Genomic DNA, 22,722 nt, shown 5'->3' on the forward strand with positions numbered 1-22,722 from the left:
GATATATAGATAGGATGGAGGGCGGGAGGGGGAGAACACTTCAGGCACTCCAAGCTGTCGCCGGGCTGCAATAACGTCGCTACCCCTCTATCCGTCAGTGCATCAACTTCACCATGGGGAAGTTACTTGGGCTATGCGCTGTGGTTCTGGCTTGTATCACTATTGGTAAGAGGGACAATCCGTCGCGTTGCGGAACTCTCTGGTTTTGCCTATGATCCTCCGGTCTCCTTATCCTTCACTTCTTTTTTTCTCGTTCTTTTCTCATCCTTCTATTAGTTTGGTTTTTGCCTGGTTTTTAACCAATATCTCTCTCTCTCTCTCTCTCTCTCTCTCTCTCAGAGAAGATCAGGTTTACTAGCATATCAGTAAGAAATGCAAAGAAATAAGCTCCCCATATAGAAAAAAATATAGCTATTTCTCAAAAACAGGGATGGAAGCATCTCTCAAGATGTGTTTCAGCCAGCTTCTCCTTTTTTCCACACCTTAAGTTTATTCTGTCTCGGTTCCTGGGTTGTTCTTAAAAATAATATGTCTTTAAATTAATATGTGCATGTTTGCCTACATGTTTCTTAACGCATACATTTGGAAAGAAGTTTCTGTAGCATCGTTTAATTTTTCTCTGCGCGCTCTGTTATCACACACATATTTTGAGTGCACTTTTCAGTGCATACTTTGTATTGAGTTGCAAATTGCATTGCAAATTCAGTAAAGCCTGAATCGTGGTTTGGGGGTGCGTGGGTGGGGAGCGATCAGAATATATAAGGAAGTGAAAATATCATTGTTTCACACTAAATTGATGTAGTATTTGGTGTCACTAATAAAGAGCAACAGCCGTTGTGCAACAGATTCATTTTTCTTTAAAAAAAAACAACAGGTGAAATTGGAAATAGAATGCAGCCCAAACAGGTTTTCTCCTGGCCAAACACCTATGAACTATGCAAAAGTCAATGGAAGATTTAAATCCATCAAGGAAAAAAAATGTTTTGAGAACTTCATCCCAAACAGCAGATCAGCTTTATAGCAAACAACCTACAGCTTAAAATAGATCAGGGTGGGGGAGCTAGACCAGTGGTTCTCAACCTTCCTAATGCCGCGACCCTTTAATACAGTTCCTCATGTTGTGGTGACCCCCAACCATAAAATTGTTTTCGTTGCTACTTCATAACAGTAATTTTGCTACTGTTACGAATCGTAATGTAAATATCCGATATGCAGGGTGTATTTTCATTGTTACGAATTGAACATAATTAAAGCATAGTGATTAATCACAAAAACAATATAGCAATGCTTGCTGGAGAAGCTTACTCTTCCTTGCTCAAAAATGTTGGGAGGGAGGGAAGGGGAAGGAAGGAAGGAAGATTGAAGGGGAAAGGAAGGAGATGGAGAAGGAAGGAGATTGAAGGGGAAGGAAGGAAGGAGAGAGATTGAAGGGGAAGGGATGGAGAGGGAGATGGAAGGAAGGAAGGAAGGAAGGAAGGAAGGAAGGAAGGAAGGAAGGAAGGAAGGAAGGAGAAAGATTGAAGGGGAAGGGATGGAGATGGAAGGAAGGAGATTGAAGGGGAAAGGAAGGAAGGAAGGAAGGAAGGAAGGAAGGAAGGAAGGAAGGAAGGAAGGAGAGAGATTGAAGGGGAAGAAATGGAGATGGAAGGAAGGAAGATTGAAGGGGAAAGGAAGGAGATGAGAAGGAAGGAGATTGAAGGGGGAAGGAAGGAAGGAAGGAGAGAGAGATTGAAGGGGAAGGGATGGAGAAGGAAGGAAGGAAGGAAGGAAGGAAGGAAGGAAGGAAGGAAGGAAGGAAGGAAGGAAGGAAGATTGAAGGGGAAAGGAAGGAGATGGAGAAGGAAGGAGATTGAAGGGGGGAGGCACTGCAAAGGACACATAAGCAGCTCCGCACAATTGCCCGGGGAAGGGGGAAGCTCTGGCGGAGAGCCTGGTGGAGAGCCAAGTGGTGGCACTTCTGGGGCCTCAGAAGCCACGCAGACAATCCGTGCGCCTTGGAGCCGCCGGCCACCCTCTCACACCGCCAACCTGGAGCCCCCCATCCTCATCCCGGCACCTCTTGCCCTCTCCCAGCCACCCCCCGGGACCTGCCCGCCCCTCTATCTTCCTGAGCACCATAGCAGCAGCGGAGTCACGGGAGCCCCTTTCCACGCTGCGCAGCCCATCACACACAAGAGGGGCACAACCGGAGCACTAGCTCCCACTCGGAAGGCACCACTTCTCCCCTCCCGGTCCGGCCAGCTGGCCTCCGATGCATATGCAGGCATCGCCACTGCCTCGCCATCTTCCCCGCCCCCTGGCCGCTTCCAGAGCGCAGCAAGCCAGGAAGGAACTGCTCCTGTCTGGCAGCCCCACAGCCGCGCCAGGCGCCAGAGGGCCGAGGCAGCCTCCGATGGTGAGGGAGGCAGGCCGGGCGGTGCAGAGGAGGCTCCCGAGTGGCGTGGAGGGCGGCCAGGGGTGGAGCGTGGCCAGGCAACCAGGAGGCATAGAGACCGGCTCGGCGCCGCAGCTCAGCTCAGCCGGAAGCGGCGGCAGTGGCGGAGCAGCCCACCGGCAGCGCCAGCAGTGGCCCAGACCCAGCTTGGCTTGGCACGGCCACCCACGCAGCTGAGCCGGCCCAGGGTGGCGTCGGGGGCGCGCACAATGGCACTGTGGCAGCAGGAGCAGGCGCTGTTGGAGAAAGGCGCCCTGGAGGTGGAGGAGCCGGCGGAGAAGGAGGGCGGCAGCGGTGGCCAGATATGTGTTTTCCGATGGTCTTAGGCGACCCCTGTGAAAGCATCATTCAACTCCCAAAAGGGTCGCGACCCACAGGTTGAGAACTGCTGATCTAGATGCAAAACCTCACACGGTCCAAACTAATGCTGGCTTTGCCTTATGTGTAAATAAACACCTTCTTTTAAGATGGTCAGATGACAGCCTGAGTAATAGTTTCATAATTTAACAACATCCCACAAAGTATCTCTGCCTGCAGACTAACCATATCATAAAGAAACAGGCTAGATAATTAAAGAAACCTGTTTGCCCTGGGGAAGGATTTGCATCCACAGCTTTTTTTGGCTGTAGCAACTGAAGAAGGGAAGTAAAGTCGGAGCAATCAAATTTGTTTGGGTGTGGAGCTGTATTTTTTACATCCACCAAACAAAAGCAGGGAGTATACCTGAATCCCAGTTCCAATCTGTGTAATATATTGGTGGGCTGCATGATCAGTGTTGGCAAGGGGTCTTTGGCAAATATCTTTTCCAGCTTTCATGTGGATATGGGTGTGGTACAACCCAGGTCACTAAACTAGCCTTGGAGCTCCATGTGCCGTTCTTTTGAAGCAAGCTGCCATGCCCTGCTTGTAAACAACATTCTTCTTACATAAGAAGCCTTACAACTAGGGTATGGCTTGGCTTAAAAGCAGCTTTGTGCCTTTTTGCCTCCTAACCCCAGCCATTCCTACCAAAAACTCAGGATACCCCCAAACTTTGTCCTAATTCTTCTGTTTGGGGGAAATCTGGGGCAATTGTTTTACAAAATGTCCTAGAAAAAAATTGACATGCCCAATCCCACAAACAGAGAGAGGCTACTTAAGACTCTTTACACCAGTGGTTCTCAACCTGTGGGTCGGGACCCCATTTGGGGTCGAACGATCATTTCACGGGGGTCGCCAAACAACGCAGTCTGCCATTTTTTCCCCCTTTTCCTTAGCTGTGCTACTCCCTTTTATTCTATTGGCTTTTGAAAGCCAATAAATAGACTCTCTTGAATAGAGTCTAATTCTATTGGCTTTCAAAAGCCAATAGGAATTGTCCAGGCTGTCTCTGCCCTGCTGAGCCCGCCAAAAGTCCCATTCTGCAAACGGTGCTGCTCTAGTTGAGTAGTCCTCGACTTACGACCGGTTGAGTAGTCCTCGACTTATGACCGGTTGGGGGTCGCGGCATTAAAAAGGTTGAGAACCACTGCTTTAGACTCTTTCTCCAGTCTGAAAAGCATCCTGAATTTTATTATCTGCAACTTGGGGTATACTGTAAATTTTAAGCTATGCACAGGTGTTATCTTGGAAAGAATTGTGCTTGAAATGGAATCTGAATGTTGATGATACAACAGAAATGTTAATTTGTCAACAAGGAATGTTTTTTTTTTATGGTGCTACATTGTTTGTGAAAGCAATGCCTCGGGAAATCTCTTTTGCTTTGTGATCTGAACATTAAACAAGTTGGCAGAACTGGGATGGGTCCTCCTACCAATTTATTTCAAAATATTGAATTCACTATTAACTCAATAGGGGGTGCCATGGCTCAGTGTTTAAGCTGACAGCCTATGTTCAAGACCCAAGTGCTGCAAGATGGGGTGAGCTCCCATCCTCACCCCAGCTCTTGCCAACCTAGCAGTTTGAAAGCATGCAAATGTGAATAGATAAATAGGTACCACCTCAATGGGAAGGTAACAGTGTATTGTGTAATTCACCATATAGTTATGGTGGCCACATGACCATAGACGTATCTTCAGACAATGCTGGCTCCATTGGTTAAGTAACAGAGATGAGCATTGTGCCCTAGAGTTGGACACAACTGGACAGGGGAAAACCTTTATCGTTATTAATAACAATAGCAATAACATTTAGACTTATATACCGCTTCACAGTGCTTTACAGCCCTCTCTAAGCAGTTTACAGAGTCAGCATATTGCCTCCAACAATCTGGGTTCCTCATTTTACCGAACTGGGAAGGATGGAAGGCTGAAATCATCTTGAGCCAGTGGGAATCGAACTGCAGAACTGCTGGCAGCCGGCAGTCAGCAGAATTAGCCTGCAGTACTGCATTCTAATCACTGCGTCACCACAGCTTAATTCAAAGGAACTTTATAAAGCAACTTCAACTGGTCTACCAGAACAGGACCTTCAAGGTTGATATTTGAGAGATCACATAAATCAGTGGTTCTCAACCTTTTTAATGCCGCAACCCCCAATCGGTCATAAGTCGAGGACTACTCAACCGGTCGTAAGTCGAGGACTACTCAACTGGTGCAGCACCATTTGCAGAATGGGACTTTTGGTGGGCTCAGCAGGGCAGAGACAGCCTGGATAATTCCTATTGGCTTTTGAAAGCCAATAGAATTAGACTCTATTCAAGAGAGTCTATTCTATTGGCTTTCAAAAGCCAATAGAATAAAAGGGAGTAGCACAGCTAAGGAAAAGGGGAAAAAAATGGCAGACTGCGTTGTTTGGCGACCCCCGTGAAATGGTTGTTCGACCCCAAATAGGGTCCCGACCCACAGGTTGAGAACCACTGACATAAATAATTAAATTCAAAGGAGAGGGAGGGTGGTCTAGTGGTTAGGGCACCAGGCTAGGAACCGTGAGACCGTAAGTTCTAGACATGAAACCTAGCTAGGTGAATTAGGACCAGTGATTCTCTCTCAGTCTTCAATGTCAGTCAGATTTAGGGGACAAGCCAGTCGATCGATTCCTGCTGTGAAAAGGCACGTAGATCTCAGTACTTGCCAGAATTTCGGTGGCCAAATACTTATCTTCAGGTTCTACTCAATGAAAACCTGAAATTAGATCCTTGATATCCCAACCCAAAATTTTATCATCACCCGCCTTTCATTGCCTGGCAATCTAAATCAAAGTCAAATGTTTACCTAACGCTAAGAATGGTTAAGAAGCAAAATGTATTGAGTGAGGTTCCTCTGCCCTTGATAAGGATTGCAGCTCCTTCATGGCAATTGGTAAGAGAACTAGCATTACGGTATTTACCGTGTAATCACTGGATGAGGAGGGTTTTGCCTTGCCCCCTCTTTAAACCTGATGCAAAAGTTGCCTTGAAAGCTGGGCTGGGCACTCCCGTTCTCCTCCAACGATTCTAAAGAAGATCATTGTTTTCAACAGTTCAAGTAGAAACAGCGAGAACAGCAAATTGTTTCCACTCACCAGTGATGAAAAACAGGTGGGAAGCAGGCAAGATTTAGATGCATCCAACCCTGAGCCATGAATTTTTTATAGGGGTGTGAGATCTAATTGTCCTGGATCTGGCACTGACATGAATAACAGGAAAATCAATGAATGCCTAGTTCGTTCTTCTATCATTGTTCTGTGAGAAGACCAAAATATATTTTGCTATAAAAAAGAGGTTGAGACTCTGGAAAGAGTACAGAGAAGAGCAACAAAGATGATTAGGGGACTGGAGGCTAAAACATATAAGGAACAGTTGCTGGAATTGGGTATATCTAGTTTAACGAAGAGAAGGACAAGGGGGGACGTGATAGCAGTGTTCCAATATCTCAGGGGCTGCCATAAAGAAGAGGGAATCAAGCTATTTTCCTGCCTGAGCAGGGGGTTGGACTAGATGACCTCCAAGGTCCCTTCCAACTTTTTATTATTATTATTATTATTATTATTATTATTATTATTATTATTACTATAGACGTTGTCATTTTTTCCTTTGTAAGCCTAAATAGGAGCAAACATTTTCCCAGATCTCAGTTGAAATGTAGAAATACAGGCAGTCCTCAAACGTACGACCGCAACAGAGCCCAAAATTTATGTTGCTGAGTGAGAAATTTGTTAAGTGAGTTTTGCCCCATTTGACGACTTTTTTTGCCACATTTGTTAAGCGAATCGCTGCAGTTGTTAAATTAGTAACACGGTTGCTAAGTGAATTTGACTTTGCTTGTTAGAAGATGATCACATGACCCTGGGACATGCAACCATCATAAATGTAAGTCAGTTGCCAAGCATCTGAATTTTGATCACGTGACCATGGGGACGCTGCAAAGGTCATAAGTGAGAAAAATCATTTTTTTTCAGTGCCGTTGTAACTTCAGTCACTAAATGAACTGTTGTGTGTCAAGGATAGCCTCTTTAGAAAATGTGTTACTAACTTAATAATTGCAGTGATTCACTTAACAGCTGTGGCAAGAAAGGTTGTAAAATGGGGCAAAACTCACTTCACAACTGTTGCACTTAGCAACAGAAATTTTGGGCTCAATTGTAGTCCTACGTTGAGGACTAACTAGATTTTAACTCTTCCACAGATTTACCCACCTACCCGCCCCTGGGTCCTCACCCTTGCAACAGGAATGCCAGCCATGCTCTTGAAAAATCTCTTAACAGGAAGTTTCATAACTTGCATTTTTCTCTCACACACAACTTCTTCAACCCATTTTTCACTTTGCAGAAGAACACTTCCTTGCTTCCATAATTTCGAGTGCATTCACTCCAGGCCTGATTATTTGCTGTCATTAACAATTTAAAAAAAATCCCATCATATAGCTGAGTGCGTGATCTTTTCCTCAAATTCGGCAAAGCTGTGTATTTACTGATGGTTTAGACACATAAAACCCTATCCACCCTTTTTTCTTTGGCACTTTACTGTGAAATTCTTTTGTTCGCATTGAATGAAATTCATTGGTTAAATCTCTCCTATTAGACACAGCCACACCCTGCTGTTCAACATTTTTTAAAAAATATTTTCTTTCACTCCTGCAGTGAAAGCAAATAAGTACCGTAAATGCCGGCGTATAAGACGACTTCCGTGAGCGCTGAAATCAGCGCCAAAGACGGGGGTCATCTTATACGCCGAGTCGTCTTATACGCCGGAAATACTGGTAGTTTCCGGCGTATAAGATGACGTTCTAGGAATGCAGCCCGGCTATAAAGACGGGGGTCGTCTTATACGCCGGATCGCCTAATACAGTGGCATATACGGTAACTAAAAGCAGACCATCTTACATGGATTAGAACTGAGGTCTCCAACCTTTTTGATTTGGCGGCCCGGAAAGGGAAGCAGGCACCGCTACGTGTGTGTGTGCAAATGAGTCGCGCGCATGTGCGCATGCAAAAATGAGCCCCATGCACATGCGCACAAATGGGATGCTCGGGGCGGGGCGGCGCTAGTGCAGGCAGGATGCTCGGGGCAGCACTAGTGCGAGTGGGGGGGGTGGCCATCCCTTCACACGACCCAGTGGCCAAGCGGCTGCAGCATGTTGGAGACCCCTGGATTAAAAGGTGTAATCAGAAGAGTAAGAAGACGCATGTCCAATCTTGTAGAGATGAACTGCTAAAACAATTATTCCATCTCCCAAAGGAAGGCTGGGAATTGTAGTTCTCAGGGGCTGGGTTATCTTGGGATGTCCCTTGAAACTAATTCTTTCCAAACTACTACTACCAGGATCCTTTGAGGAAACTCTGGTTTGAACTTGAAATTTTATGAAGTCTTGACATAAATAATATCTACATCAGGGAACAGAAAAGGCTAAGAATAATCACATGTACCATAAAAAAAAATTAGGGCATGTTTGTTATGGCTGTTGGGAAGAAGATACAACTATGGAAGCACCGATAATCCTTGACTTATGACAACTGAGCCCAGAATTTTTGCTGATAAGTAAGACAGTTGTTGAGTTGTGCCCCATTTTACAACCTTTTTGCCACAGTTCCTAAGTGAATCACTGTGGTTTTTAAGTGAATCATGTGGTTGTTATGCCAGTCTGATTTCCTCCATTGATTTTGCTTCTCAGAAACCAGCTAGGAAAGTTACAAATAGTGATCACATGACCCCAAAACAGTGTAACAATCATAAATACATGACAGTTGCCAAGGGCCCAAATTTTGATCACGTGACCGTGGGGATACTGCAACAGTGGTAAGTGTGAAAAACGGTCATAAGTCACTTTTTTCAGTGCTGTTGTAACTTCAAATGGTCATGAAACAAACGGTTGCAATTCAAGGACTACCTGAGTTGAGGTTCTGTAGACCCTTTGATGGATGCATTATAATGGGTATACTGATTTCCATATGCAGATGGGTGATTTTTTTTTCAGATTGAAAAATGGTATACGTGTTATAGGTTGTCAAAGAATTAATACTATGAAAGTATTCTTCAAAACCGTCTTCATCCTTAATTAATGCTTTAAATCAGACATGTCAAACTCACGACGTCACGTGACGTTGTGCAACATATCAGGACGGTTTTGCCATTGCCGGCAATGAGGTGGGCGCAACTTCCAGATGATGTGTCCGGCCCACGGGCCAGCAGTTTGACACCCCTGCCTTAGATCAGAGATCTCCAAACTTGGCAACTTTAAGACTTGTGGACTCTGGCTGGGAAATTTTGGGAGTTGAAGTCCACAAATCTTAAAGTTGCCAAGTTGGGAGACTCCTGCCCTAGATGGATTGAATTAATTAAACAATTTAGAGGACATCCAGCCCCAAGCAACTTTGAACAGCCCACACTTTAAAAGCAAGAATACAAAATCAAGAAACAGATCATAGACATCCAGATAATAGAATGCTAGCCATCATTGGTTGGTTCACAACACATGCTCAACCATAACAGTTACAAAATTCACAACGATATTTGAGCTACAGACATGCAGCAGTTTGATCTCCATAAAATGTTCTGAAGTGCCCTTATAGCACTGCTCTGTAACATCCCAAAGGAATTTAAGGTGATATGGATAGATGTGGTGTCTGCTCTCTTTTGTGAATGCTCTTCTTTGCATTCAGAAGCACCTTTTGGTGACTGAATCCAAAGCACTGCACAGTTGTAAGGCTAAGCATTGTTTTCATCTTAATAGCAGGGTGTTGTTTCCGTGGCTTATCAAGTTGTGCAAACCCAGGCCATTTGGTTAGCTTGCGGTTTGATGTATTATATGAACTCAGAACATGGGTTAATTTAGTCATCAGGATAAGCCATACAATAGGAACCCAGCCCCTGTAGACATGTTTTTTCAGCTGTGCAATTATGATACTGCATAATGTTCTTCATTGTCAATTCTACAACCAATGATAAGTCTTAATTTTTCTAGCACGTAGGAACATGAAGTTGGATAGAACCATCTAGCACCACCCAACTCCTAGAGCAGAATCTACTAGACCAGGGGTGTCAAACTACATCATGCAGAAGCCGCGCCAACCCCAGCTCCGGCAATGAGAAAAAAGTCATGATACATCACAACACGTCACGTGACATGGCGAGTTTGACACCCTTGTACTAGACCATCAACCCAGCAATTATGTCCTAACCTCTAGACCAAAAGAGTTCAAATCTTCTTTCTTCTAGGCAACAGTTCTTGAGATCTTTGAAGTTCTATCATAACTCCCCAACAATCAAGTACAGGTTGATTTAACATAAGTTATTTTTCCAATTCCTCTTAGCAGCAATCAAATGCAGAATGCAGTCTCCCAAAACATGGAGAGGAAGTTTTCTAGAGTTTTAAACCATGGCTGAGATTTGACTAGACCTTTCTTCATAAACCCTTTCCAGTGTATTAATTCTGCTACTTAAGTCATGTAAGTAGATTAATGTAACTCTTATGTAGCACTCCTACTATGGGAGCTCCACAGGCTTCCAGATGCAATTCAAGGTAGTAGTTATCTCCTAAATAGTCCTAAATGGCAGAGGGCCTAGCTATTGAGGGAGTATCTGTCCTATTTATAGCAAGAGGGTGCACTTGCTTCTGGTCACATCATTTAAGCAATGCCAACTACTGGGAGCCTGAAAGTGGACCTTCTTAGTTGTAGATCTGTCATTTGAAATAGACTTCTCCTGCCCCCCAAAAAATCCATACGACACCTTCTTCCTATCTTTCCTGCTTTTAAAACCTGTTTTTCCCCATGTGGATTTTGTAGTTTCCTATATGCCCATTTATATTATGTTCTGGCTTATTTTATGTATAATGTAGTATTTTTTTATTTCATAAAGCCACACAGATTTTTTTTTCTAGAGTTGGGTAGCCCAGAAACTTGACAACCAAACAAATAATATTGACGAAACTCTTTAATATTTTAATGCTTTTAATCATAAGGTTTTTGATGATTTTACTGTTGTTGTTTTTGGTTGTCTTTGGAATTGTTTCTTGGATTTTTCAACTTTGCAAGCCATCCAGAGCTACCGCAATGAGAAAGATGGCTATTTTAAATTGTTTAAAAAAATATATAAATGTCTACTTTAACCTGTTTAACCAGGCCAGATTCATTTCTTAAATACAAATTCTTACCTTCCTATTACCACAAGTTATTTTGTTTAATGTCATTGCTGCTTCTTAGCAAAATTAGCAAACTTTCTTTGACATTTGTGTTTGTTTGTTTGTTTGTTTGTTTGTTTGTTTGTTTGTTTGTTTGTTTGTAAAATGTATTGGCTGCCCATCTTACAACAGGGCAACTCTGGCTTACAGTCTTAAAAAGAGAAAAACTATACAAAAGTTAAAACACACAACTAAAATACTCTGAAGATCCACTTACTGTGGCCCAATTAAAAGATGCAGAGCTTGAGAACAGGATGGAGGGGAGATGGGATCTGTTGATAATCTATCAACTACCTCCCCTGTGATGCTCTCCCATTGGAGCCCCAAGCTGACTGGCAGAGCCAGGTCTTTAGGCTCTTAAGGAAGGTGTATGCTGAGTATGCTGTTGCAAAGTCTTGACAGCTCAAAGCTAGTCATTTATACTCCCAGTGGAGACTGTGGCTGAATTCTACTTGAGTCTAAACCAAAGGTTGGGAACTGTGGCCTCTATAGGACTTGTGGACTTCAACTGTGGTTGTCTCAGGAATTCTGGGAGTTGAAGTCCACAAATCCTACAAGGGCCATAGTTCCCCACCCCCTGGCCTAAACCAGCCAGAAATTTCAGCCATCCTGCTAGGAAGTAAAAGGAACTTTTCCATTCAGTCAATTGGATTTGATATATTCTGCTAGTGCTGTTCTGAAACCAATAGTCTAAATGTGTGACATTCTTTTCCTGCAATTCATTGTATCCTTGGTTTGTTTTGGATTTCTTTATAATTCATACTTTTCTTTTGTAAATTACCTTTATTTGCCCATTCCTTAAATCTCTGCTAGCACATATCATTGCTTACTACTGTAGCACAAACTTCTCAGATGAGAAGTGAAATGTTTTCAAAGAAAAGGCCAAGAAAGTCTGGTTGCCTTTTGGGAAAAAAAAACACCTTTGGTGCTTTGACCTGGATGATTGAGAATGATTGAGACACTAAAAATATGCATAGCCTATTTTCCTTTAAAATAGGAGCCACCCTTACAATGTTGGGACAGTCCTCTAAAAAGGGTCTTTTTGTGGACCAGCATCAGTGACAGAAGATTGGAAGAACAAAGAACAAGATTGGAAGACTAGAAATGGCTGAAAGATATGGAGGGATAACAATATACCATAGATCAGTGGTTCTCAACCTGTGGGTCGGGACCCCATTTGGGGTCGAATGACCATTTCATGGGGGTCGCCAAACAACGCAGTCTGCCATTTTTTCCCCCTTTTCCTTAGCTGTGCTACTCCCTTTTATTCTATTGGCTTTTGAAAGCCAATTAGAATAGACTCTCTTGAATAGAGTCTAATTCTATTGGCTTTCAAAAGCCAATAGGAATTGTCCAGGCTGTCTCTGCCCTGCTGAGCCCGCCAAAAGTCCCATTCTGCAAACGGTGCTGCACCAGTTGAGTAGTCCTCGACTTACAACCGGTTGAGTAGTCCTCGACTTACGACCGGTTGGGGGTCACGGCATTAAAAAGGTTGAGAACCACTGTCATAGATAGTCTTCAATATGCAACCTCAGTTGGTTGTTCATGCTCTCTAGCTTGTTGGTTGGGACATTCTCCAACGAAAACAGATCGAGCAGGCTGTGCAGGAAATCCTTTTATACACCATCTCCTCTTCTTTTTTTCTGAAAGCAGCAAAAAGTGGTGTGACTAGCTCAAGTTTTCGTCTTCCTCCCATCTCATCCCTCAATTTGAGGACACACTACACAGATGAACAACAGGCTGTCTGAGCAAGCAGGAAATGCAGTTTCAGAGGTCCTGGGAAGAGTTTGTTTTCCTTGAAAAGCTGTGGTTTGCAGCAGCGTTATTTTTTCCAGGCTGGGCCTTCATTTTGTTCCTGTTTTTCCAAATTTGCTCCAGCTACTCTTGACAGGCTCCAAAAACCCCTCTGTTTGCTTTGCTCCAGCAGAGAACAAATAGCATGTGTGATTCTTCCTGTAAATGGACTTTAGATATTTGTCTGTCTTCCACTAACATCAGTGAAGATTTGGGATTTTAGCTTCTTCACTTTTTGAGGGAAGATTTCCTTGGCAGAAAAGCAAAAATGGCAGGCCATTTTTCAGAATAAAAATAAGGTTCTTGCTCAAACAACATGGCCTAGGATTTTTTTAAAAAAAAATGGTCAACTTAGATTGGATTGGATTCTGCAAAGTATGTAACTGGGAGAAATAAAACCAGTAGAGCTGACTTCTTTTTTTTCCAACAGCAAATATTATGAAAGAATCCATGGGAGATCATATTGTGATTATAACTGAAGAAAGAACTATTATAGGACCCAAGGATGCTTTTTCAAAAGGCAACTGGACTTTCTTTGTTTTTCCTTTGAAGATGTTTTGCTTCTCATTCAAGAAGCTTTTTCAGTTCTGAAGTGAAGAAACTTCTTGGATGAAAAGTGAAATGTCTTCAAGAAAAAAACAAGGAAGTCCAATTGCCTTTTGAAAAAGCACCTTTGGGACAACTGTGACCTGGATAAATGTCAATCTCCATAGATATTTAACTATTATAGGAAGAAAAGTGTTGCAGTATTAGGACTTAATTTCTCATTCATTTTCTGTATAAGCATAGGCGAAAGCAAAATAACACAATTACTGAAAAACCATTTAAAACTGAAAAATATAAGATAATACCATTGTTATTCTGAAAACATAGACAAAAGCACCGGCATAATAAACTCCAAACATGTAATTTTTAGGCAGTAAAATATAAATACATTTACAGCTACTATCAAAAAGATCAAAAGCCATATTTTATGAATGAATATCAAATATTATAGAGAATTGTTTTATAAGTTATGGAGTTAAAGGTTAATTATGACATTTTTTTTCTTTCTCTTTTTTTTCTTTTTTTTTAATTATTATAATTTTCTTTTTCTTTTTTTTTCTTAACCCTGTATTCTGCTCTGGGAAGTGAAGGGAGGGGGGGGTGGGGGTGGGAGGGAGGGTAAGGGGGGGGTTCTCTATTTTAAAATTTTATTGTATTTTTATAAATGATTGTATGTTTTAAAAAATAAAAATTTTCAATAAAAAAAAAAAAGATCAAAAGCCACTTCTTTAACATCTTTACTTTTTTTACTGTTTCTATTTTCCTTCTTACTTCATTATTCTTCCTTACTTAATAATAATAATAATAATAATAATAATAATAATAATAATAATAATAAAGTTGGAAGGGACCTTGGAGGTCATCTAGTCTAACCCCCTGCTCAGGCAGGAAACCCTATACCATTTCAGACAAATGGCTGTCCAGTCTCTTCTTAAAAACTTCCAGTGATGGAACATTCACCACTTCCGGAGGCAGGTTGTTCCACTGGTTAATTGTTCTGTCAGGAAGTTTCTCCTTAGTTCTAGGTTGCTTCTTTCCTTGATTAGTTTCCATCCGTTGCTTTTTGTCCTGCCTTCAGGCGCCTTGGAGAATAGCTTGACTCCCTCTTCTTTGTGGCAGCCCCTGAGATACTGGAACACTGCTTTCATGTCCCCCCTCGTCCTTCTCTTCATTAAACTAGACATACCCAGTTCCATCAACCTTTCCTCGTATGCTTTAGCCTCCGGTCCCCTAATCATCTTTGTTTCCTTTGTGTGTTAAAAAAAAAAAAAATTTCAAGCAGTGTGTTAGAAAGGCATTTATACTGTAATATGTGTGCCTGTGTTTGGGTGGGGAGCGGGGGATTGGAAGAAAGGTTCTGTGTGAATTCTTTAGTGCTGATTGTGTTGCAAAATGCCATCAAAATTTGCAAGAGATATTGTTGGCCCAGATTTGTTAACTGTCCTTCAAACCACTGGGTTCAGAGGAAGCAGAGCTGTGGGTCAGGCCAGCAGTATAAAATCTCATGCTTAAAAGTAGTGTGTCACAAAATCCTAGTTCTATGGAAATCATACAATCTAGTCCAGAGCGTCCCAACTTTTCCGGCTTTGCAGCCTGGAGGGAAAGGGAGGAACAGGAAAATGTGCATGCACACAATGTAACGCAGTAGTTCTAGCACGAGTGGGGGGGTGAGCACACACGTGCGTGCACTCGCCAGCCATTCCTGTGGCCCAGTAGTCGACAGGTTGGGGACCTCTGTTCTAGTCCAACCCCCTTGCTGTCTAATCTTTTTTTGAAAACTTCCAGAGATAAGAGCTCCCACAACTCCTGGAGGCAAGCTGTTGCATTGATTATTTGTTGTCGCTGTCAGGAAATTCCTCCTTATTTCCAGGTTGGTTCTCTCTTTAACAAGACCCCTTCCTTCTTCTCCTGCCCTCTGGCGCTTTGGAGAATAAGTCAATCCCCTTTTTTCCATGACAGTGGCTCAAATATCTGAAGATTATTATCATGTCCCCTTAATCCAGTGGTGGTGAACCTATGGCACGGGTGCCAGAGGCGGCACTCAGAGTCCTCTCTGTGGGCATGTGCACCGCTGCCCCAGTCCTAGGCCTTCAGCTGGGTTTTATAAAACCTTTTCGCTTTAGACCTCCGCCACTGTGTGCAAAAAAAAAAAAGGTTCAATCAGTCAATTTCAACTTCTCGCAGGAAAAAAAAGATCTTGCAAAGTTGGAATTGATTGATTGAACTTTTTAGTCCCACCCAGTCTGCCATTACCACCATAGCCACGCCCACCCAATGGGCCACACCCACCCAATTGGCCACAACCAGCCAATGAGCCACACTCACCCAGCACCTGACGATGCATAAGTGGGTTTTTGGTTGCAGTTTGGGCACTCGGTCTCTAAAAGGTTCGCCATCACTGCCTTAATCCTTCTCCTCTAAAATCTAGATGTACCTACTGCTCTGTTAGCCATTCATCATACATCATCTCCAGACTCCTTATCATTGTTGCAATGGTATAGGGTTTCCTGCTTGAGCAGGGGGTTGGACTAGAAGACCTCCAAGCTCCCTTCCAACTCTGTTATTCTGCTTTTCTCTGCTCTCTTTGACAGAATTTTTTAGGAGCCTAGAAATTCTGTAGCCTCATTGTGTTGGTGGTAAAGTGGCCTCCCACCTCCCCCCAGCCAGCTCTCACCACAAAAATGAATGCATGTTTGAATTTCATGGGCACATTTGCAAATTTAAAATTGCTGTTATTTTAAAGTATCTCTCATCTACTCAGCTATGTTTTGCTCTGCCTAATTTCCTGAGGCTGCTAACTGGGTGGGCCACAAACTCCACTCTCTTAGAGCTTGCAGCTGAACTCACAACAGAAACAATCTTGCAGTAAAGGATGTTTTGTTTTGTGTTTTGTGTTTTGTTTTGTTTTGTAAACAGCACATCCAGCCATTCCGGTGCTTGGATTGCATTGTAGCACCTGGCTAGCCACTATAGGCGTGCTCACAATTCAATTGCATTTTAGCCCAACTGGGTGAATCCAGGCCCTGTGGCCCCTGTGCTGTGCGAACTCTGAAAACTGAGTTGTGAGAAACACAATAAGGCATGTGAATCCAGGTATTCAGGTGTCAGAAGATCCATTAAGACCTTTATCCAAAAAAGGTTGTCCACCGGATAGTTCAGTGGGTGTTAAACTGGAGGTAATTATCATCTTACCAGTAATTTACAAGGGGGTCATTTGGGCATATCCTGAGGATAATGAAGTAATGTAATTGCTTGTTTGTGAGTCAAGGATCCAGTTTGGCACTATGGCTGCCAAGATACTGGTGTAAAACAACCGAGTCTAAGCTTTTTTGATGAGGATAATGGCATTACTTGTGATGGGCTGTCTGCTAAAACAAAGCAAGGTTATGGCATATGCTTGAAACGAGACAGGAAAACCTGTAATTGTCTGGCAAGAACAAAGAATGCTTATTCCCAGGGAATATGCACGTGTAAAGCTTGCAACAATTCTGGGTGGTTAGAAAGCTGATAAAAGTAACAAAGAGTTAGGCATCTTGCAGACCTCAGCTAGAAGTTAGGAATAAGGATGGCCTGGAGCCAAATACAATGTGTATTAGGTAACTCTTGAAGCATTCAGTAGCCAAGGCTTAGGAATAGGGATGGCTAGAGACTAATAGAATAATTGTTAGATCATGATTAAAATGTTTATTAGATGGTATTTCTTATATATCCTGCCTTATCCCGCCTTCTGCTTTAGTGAAAATATATAAAGCTTTCTTAATTCTTTTGCTGAGGGTTCCTTGGCATTTTGGCCAGGATTTCTTTTCTTGGAGCATTTCAATAAAAGGAAAAAAAAACCTGCACTTTGTGCCTGGTGTTCTTCATCGGCCTCAGCACTAGGCTCAGACCCAAATTGGGGACAACCATCAAGCCTGGGAAAAGGGTTAATCAAGCAGTTTAAGAACCGCTGCTGTAATGCTTGGATTGCCTTGAACTAAATGGTAAGAGATGCTGAAAAAAAAATATCTAACTTGAATATCGTACAAGTAGCCCTTGATTTATAGTCTTTGTTTAGCAACGGTTCAAAGTTACAACAGCACTGAAAAAAACAAATGACTAACAACCATTCTTGCACTTATAACTGGCTCAGCGTGCCCTTTGGTCCCATGATCAAAATGTGGGCATTTGGCCAAACGGCATGCAGCATCCTGCAGTCATATAATCACTGTTTGCAACCTTCCCCAGCCGGCTTCCAACAAGCCAAGACAATGGGGGAAGCCGGGTTCCCTTAATGATTCACTTAACAACTGTAGTGATTTGCTTAACAACCAAGGTGAAAAGTGTCATAAAATCGGGCACGACCTCACTTAACAACCGCTTTGCTTAGCAATGAAAATTCTGGTTCCAGCTGTGGTCATAACTAGAAGACTCCAACACTGGAAGTTTTTAAGAAGAGACTGGACAGCCATTTGTCCGAAATGGTTTAGGGTTTCCTGCCTGAGCAGGGCTTTGGACTAGATGACCTCCAAGGTCCCTTCCAACTCGTTGTTGTTGTTGTTGTTACTTGCATTTGAGAATAGGTGTGCATTAATCAACACCTGAAATTAGAAGACAATGAAACAGAGTCGTTTCAATACAAGATGAATCACAAATAAATTTAATAAATAAATATAAATAAATAAATAAAACCTCATCTTGCCAGTTCCAGCTTCCCTGTTCTTTGACTGCATTGTTCTCCTCTTCTTAATCCTGCCACCAACTTCTCACACCCTCTGACAAATAACACTCGTACAATTGTTCCCAAGGAGAAATAAATAAATCTCCCTCATGGGGCAGCCAGGGTTTGCATTGCAACCATTTGTTTGAAAGTAGCACTTTTTGCCGCTTGCGGTTGAATCCTATAGCTCAAAGGCGGACAAGTCAAGATAGGACCCTGATTTTGAAACGTCATCGCATTGCCTTCTAATCCCAGTTTGCAAGGGAATTAAGTGGTGTGTTTTTGGATGATTTGTGTCCACATTTTGCTGTGTTATTAAATGCAACCACAAAAAGTAATTGCCCTCTATGGTATTTCTTGCAAAGTTCTAAGGTAAAGGCAAAGATTTCCCCTGTCCAGGCATGTCCAACTCTAGGGCACAATGTTAATCTCTGTTTCTTGGCTGAGGGAGCCAGTGTTGTCCGAAGACAATTTCCATGGATCATGTGGCCAGCATGACTACACACCAAAGGTGCACAGAACCATGTTGTCTTCCCACCAAAGTGGTACCTATTTATCTACTTGAATCTAGGTGGGCAGGAGCCCAGTTCTAGCCCTAACTATTATTATTTAATTGGGGTGGCACCAAAAGTGTGCATAGTATTGTGAATTCCAGCTTGAATTGATTTCATCTCCCTCCTTTTTAAAAAACAAAACAAAACTTTCTTTGCATCTCAGGATCTGCTCTTCAATGTCTGCAGTGTAAATTCACCATTTTCAATTTACCCTGCCACACTTCAACGGTCACCTGTAAAAGCGGAGAGGTTTGTGCTGTCATCCATGGAGCTATTGGTAAGGATGTTTTTTTGTTTTGTTTGTTTTTATTTTTGTAATTTCTTCCCTGTCTTCACCTAGGCTGTTTCCCCAGGGACTTTAATCTGGTATAACTTTGTTTATTGGAATAATACTTCTGAATAGGTCCCCGTAGAACCTATTTGTGGAATAAACAACCCTGAGTTTCCTAATCAATATCAGGCAATGCATTAAAAATGTTCCATTTTGTTCATCTGTTTAACCATTTTTGGTCTGTTTAAGACCAATAAAGCCACATGAAATTTTTCAGCAAAAGACCCACTCAGTTTTGAGTATTTTAGACTCAAGTGTGTGGATTTGTAACATTTAGCAATATCTACTTCACACGGACCCCCTTTGGAATATCTTCTCCCCCAAAGGTGTGGTGGGCCCTCACTCTCCTTTTGGAAGAGTTTGAAGATCTGACTCGTTCAACCTGCATAGGACTTGCAGAGAGGCGTGCAAGGTCAGAGTTGGCTAGACCCTCCCCCTGCCTTTTAATTTTAATAATTCTAGTCTTGTTTTATTTATATATTAAATGTGTATATATTCATTCATTTGCCAGCTGGCTTGGGGTTCCAATGGGAGTGTCCCATTCTGAAGGTAGCTAGTAGAATAAGAGAAGATCCCACCTCCACACTATTTACGCCTTGGTCCTTTGCCTCCACATTCTCCTTCTAAGGTTGCTAATTTTAATGATTTAACTTTTTAGCACCTAATGTTTTTCATGTTTTTAAACCTTCTAATTTATTTATATTGCTATTTTTGACATTGCAAGCCACCCAGTCACTTGATAGTGAGATCGGCAGCATATAATTTTTAATTTTTATGATTGTATGCAGCCCAGAATTACCTCAGGTAAGATGGGCAACCTATAAATTTTACAAATAATACAATAAAATTAAATTAAATTAAATTAAAATAAAATAAAATAAAAAATAAAATAAAAAATAAAATAAATAAAATAATAAAATAAAATAATAATAAAATAAAATAATAAAATAAAATAAAATAATAAAATAAAATAAAATAAAACACCATCCAGAATTACTCTGTGAGTATTGGGAAACACCAGACAGGAAGGACGAGTCAAGCAGGGAACTAGTCTTATGCTTTTGGAGACTACGCGGGGACTCAAGGCTAGTTCCTCACTTGACCCTTCCTTCCTGCCTAGCTGTGACTTTTGCAATAGTGAGTGAAATGGGTGGTCTCTAACACTGATATATCAAACTATCAGTCAGTTCTGCTCTGCTTTCTGCCCTGCTTGTTCCCAACAATGCAATAATGGTGTGTTGTATGGGTGGCAGGGAGCATTATCCATACATACCTCTCACTCTCTTTCTTTTGATGTTCCACCTAGCTGGTAAGAATCTCATCAAGAAGAAGAACTGCGTCATGGAGGATAAATGTAGCAAGAATGATACTGAGAGCTACGAGGGCCTCAAATATGTCACCAGTTACAAGTGCTGCCACAGCGATTTCTGCAATTCGGGGGCCACCTTGCCCTCTGCTCACATCTCTCTGCCTGTGCTTCTGGCCATCTCAGGCGCCTGGCTCCTTCGCTTCCTCTAATCCTCTTTTCAAGAAGGAGAGAAAACCAACTCTAGAAGGTGCCAAAGATTAAGTCTGCTATCCTTCTACTTTTTGTACCTGAAAGTAACGTCCATGGAGCTCCAGGGGATTGTAGTTTTATCCAATCAAGCACTGTATTAAATAGACACTCTCGCCTTTTCTTTTTATTCAAAAATGCCTCTGTGACTTAATGAAGGCATATCCTATCTTTTAGAGCATATGAATGAAGCTTTAAGATTTGAAGTTGCCTTAATCCTCCTCTTCCTCCTCCTCCTCCTCCTCTTCTTTTTTCATTGTCTTTGCCTTCTACCTTTTCCATTCCTTTTCCACTTATTTTCATCCTCTGCAAGCTTCTCTTTAAAACAGGGTTGGGAAACTAGTGTTAGACCAATTACAACTCCAGTAGTTCCACAACCCATGGTCAAGAAATACTGATACCCATCTCCCTTAAGCCCCTTTTAATCTTTTTCACCCTTTGAGATTTTACACTGTCTTCCTCCTCCTGTACTAAAAGCTTCTGCCGAACCGGCTTTGTATATTATTATTATTATTTTACATTTTCAGCCCAGAGGCAGTAGTGTTGTGTTTTCTCTCCAACCGTCCAAAGCCTCAGTTCATAGGATTTTCTCCAAATATGATCACGAGTTGCGCTTTTTTTTCCTCAGCATGGCTGGGGCCTTCTCATTCTCCCAACATTTCTCCTGATGACAGTGTCATGTCTATGAGGGAGATAAGGCAATGGAGGATGAGTCCCCCCCCAATGCAATTTCCCCCCCCCTTCCATCCCACCCCTCATTCCACTGAAGAAATATGATATCTGGCATGCCTGGGGCCCTAGGCAGATATTTGAAAGCTGAGCAGCAGCAGTGAGAGAGGTCTTCTAAGGCAAGCAACCCACTGGAAGCTGATGAAAATATGCCAAGGGCTGCTATTTTGGGCTGCCCCTGAGCCGGTTATCTTTTAAAGGCTGCATACATAACAGTCTAAAAAGGAGGGGCTATGTTGCCCTATTCCTGCATACAGGAAGGAGAGTTGGATTTAACCCTATATATGCCGACATTTCTGCCTTTGTCCCCAAATACTCCTGCGACGTCAGCCACATTCAGTTACCCGTTCAGCAGGTCCATTCAAGCACTTCTGCCTTGTCTTCTGGCTTCCCCCAAATCTATAATACTAGTAGTCCTCGATTTACAACATTTAGCAACCATTCAAAGTTACAGCGGCACTGAAAAAAAGTAACATGTGACCGTTTTTCACACTTATGAGTGTGCCAGCATTCCCCATGGTCACATGATCACAATTCAGACACAATGGCAACAGAATGTGAGGGATTGCAGTGTCCTGGGGGGGGGTCATGGGATCCCCTTTTGCAACCTTCTGGCAAGCAAAGTCAATGGGAAGGCCAGATTCACTTAACAACCTTGTTACTAACTTAAGTACAGAGATTCACTTAGCAGCTGTGGTAAGAAAGGTCATAAAAATATGGCAAAACTCACTTAACAACTGTCTTGCTTAGCAATAGAAATTTGGGGTTCAGTTGTCGTAAATCGGGGACTACCTGTATTTGCTTCCTGGAGTTATCTGGAATACGGGTAACCCATCTGCTTTGCCTTTACCCATTTCCTTGTTTTTCCTGTGTTGAAAATTATTCCTATTTCCACATCAGTTTGCCAATTTGTTTTAAAGTCAACATTTATATACCTTTGCTCTGAATATATGGATTGCATCCACACACTTTCTCCAACACAGTACAATTTTTTTTAAATACAGATAAGTAACAGTGGATTTTTTTTATATAATATAATACATTTCTACACGTACATTCCCCACATGTGTACATCCTTGTGCTTTGTGTGTGTGTGTGTGTGTGTGTGTGTGTGTGTGTGTTGTGAAAACAACCATTGAATTTTAGATACCAGCATACATAGTAGCTCCATTCTTCATTTTGAAAGTTCAGATTAATTCAATTTGCTTTAGAATGCAAGCTGAACAGATTTCTTCTCTTACTAATTTGGACAAGCAAGACGAACTAAATAAATCTCTGAACTGGTACAGTTTATTTCCAGCTTTTAGTTTCTCAAAGGACAACTTAATGAATCAAACTAAGCATCCTACAACCGTTGATTTCCCAATTTTTACAGAGTGCTCAGAGGTGGAACTGGGAAAATGCTTTCTGATCTTTTGGATCTGCTACAGGGCAAACAAGAAATCACATCAAGGAATTTTAGGAAGTTCTAGGCAGTACCTGCAGCCAAGGACTCTAAGTTTTGGGA

The 22,722-nt window shown here is 42.2% G+C and overlaps 1 protein-coding gene across 1 annotated transcript; it reads left to right on the plus strand.

Moving 5' to 3' along the window:
• The first annotated feature begins 8 nt into the window (after positions 1–8).
• On the plus strand, positions 9–21,742 carry LOC120318844 (sperm acrosome membrane-associated protein 4-like). Its single transcript, XM_039366962.1, has 3 exons — positions 9–165; positions 18,764–18,877; positions 20,238–21,742. The coding sequence occupies exons 1-3, from the start codon at positions 114–116 to the stop codon at positions 20,447–20,449; spliced, it is 378 nt and encodes a 125-aa protein (XP_039222896.1). The 5' UTR covers positions 9–113; the 3' UTR covers positions 20,450–21,742.
• The last annotated feature ends 980 nt before the right edge of the window (positions 21,743–22,722 follow it).

Source organism: Crotalus tigris, unplaced genomic scaffold, assembly GCF_016545835.1.
Source record: "Crotalus tigris isolate CLP2741 ecotype Arizona unplaced genomic scaffold, ASM1654583v1 scf7180000020497.760770, whole genome shotgun sequence".
In the NCBI taxonomy this organism is placed as follows: Eukaryota; Metazoa; Chordata; class Lepidosauria; order Squamata; family Viperidae; genus Crotalus; species Crotalus tigris.

What these genes read in the sequence shown, in the direction of transcription:
- LOC120318844 (XM_039366962.1), top strand. Translation starts at nt 114, where the DNA reads ATGGGGAAGTTACTTGGGCTATGCGCTGTGGTTCTGGCTTGTATCACT. An exon ending in TCTGGCTTGTATCACTATTG is followed by an intron (nt 166 to 18,763) that starts GTAAGAGGGACA and finishes TTTGCATCTCAG; the next exon opens with GATCTGCTCTTCAATGTCTG. An exon ending in TGTCATCCATGGAGCTATTG is followed by an intron (nt 18,878 to 20,237) that starts GTAAGGATGTTT and finishes TGTTCCACCTAG; the next exon opens with CTGGTAAGAATCTCATCAAG.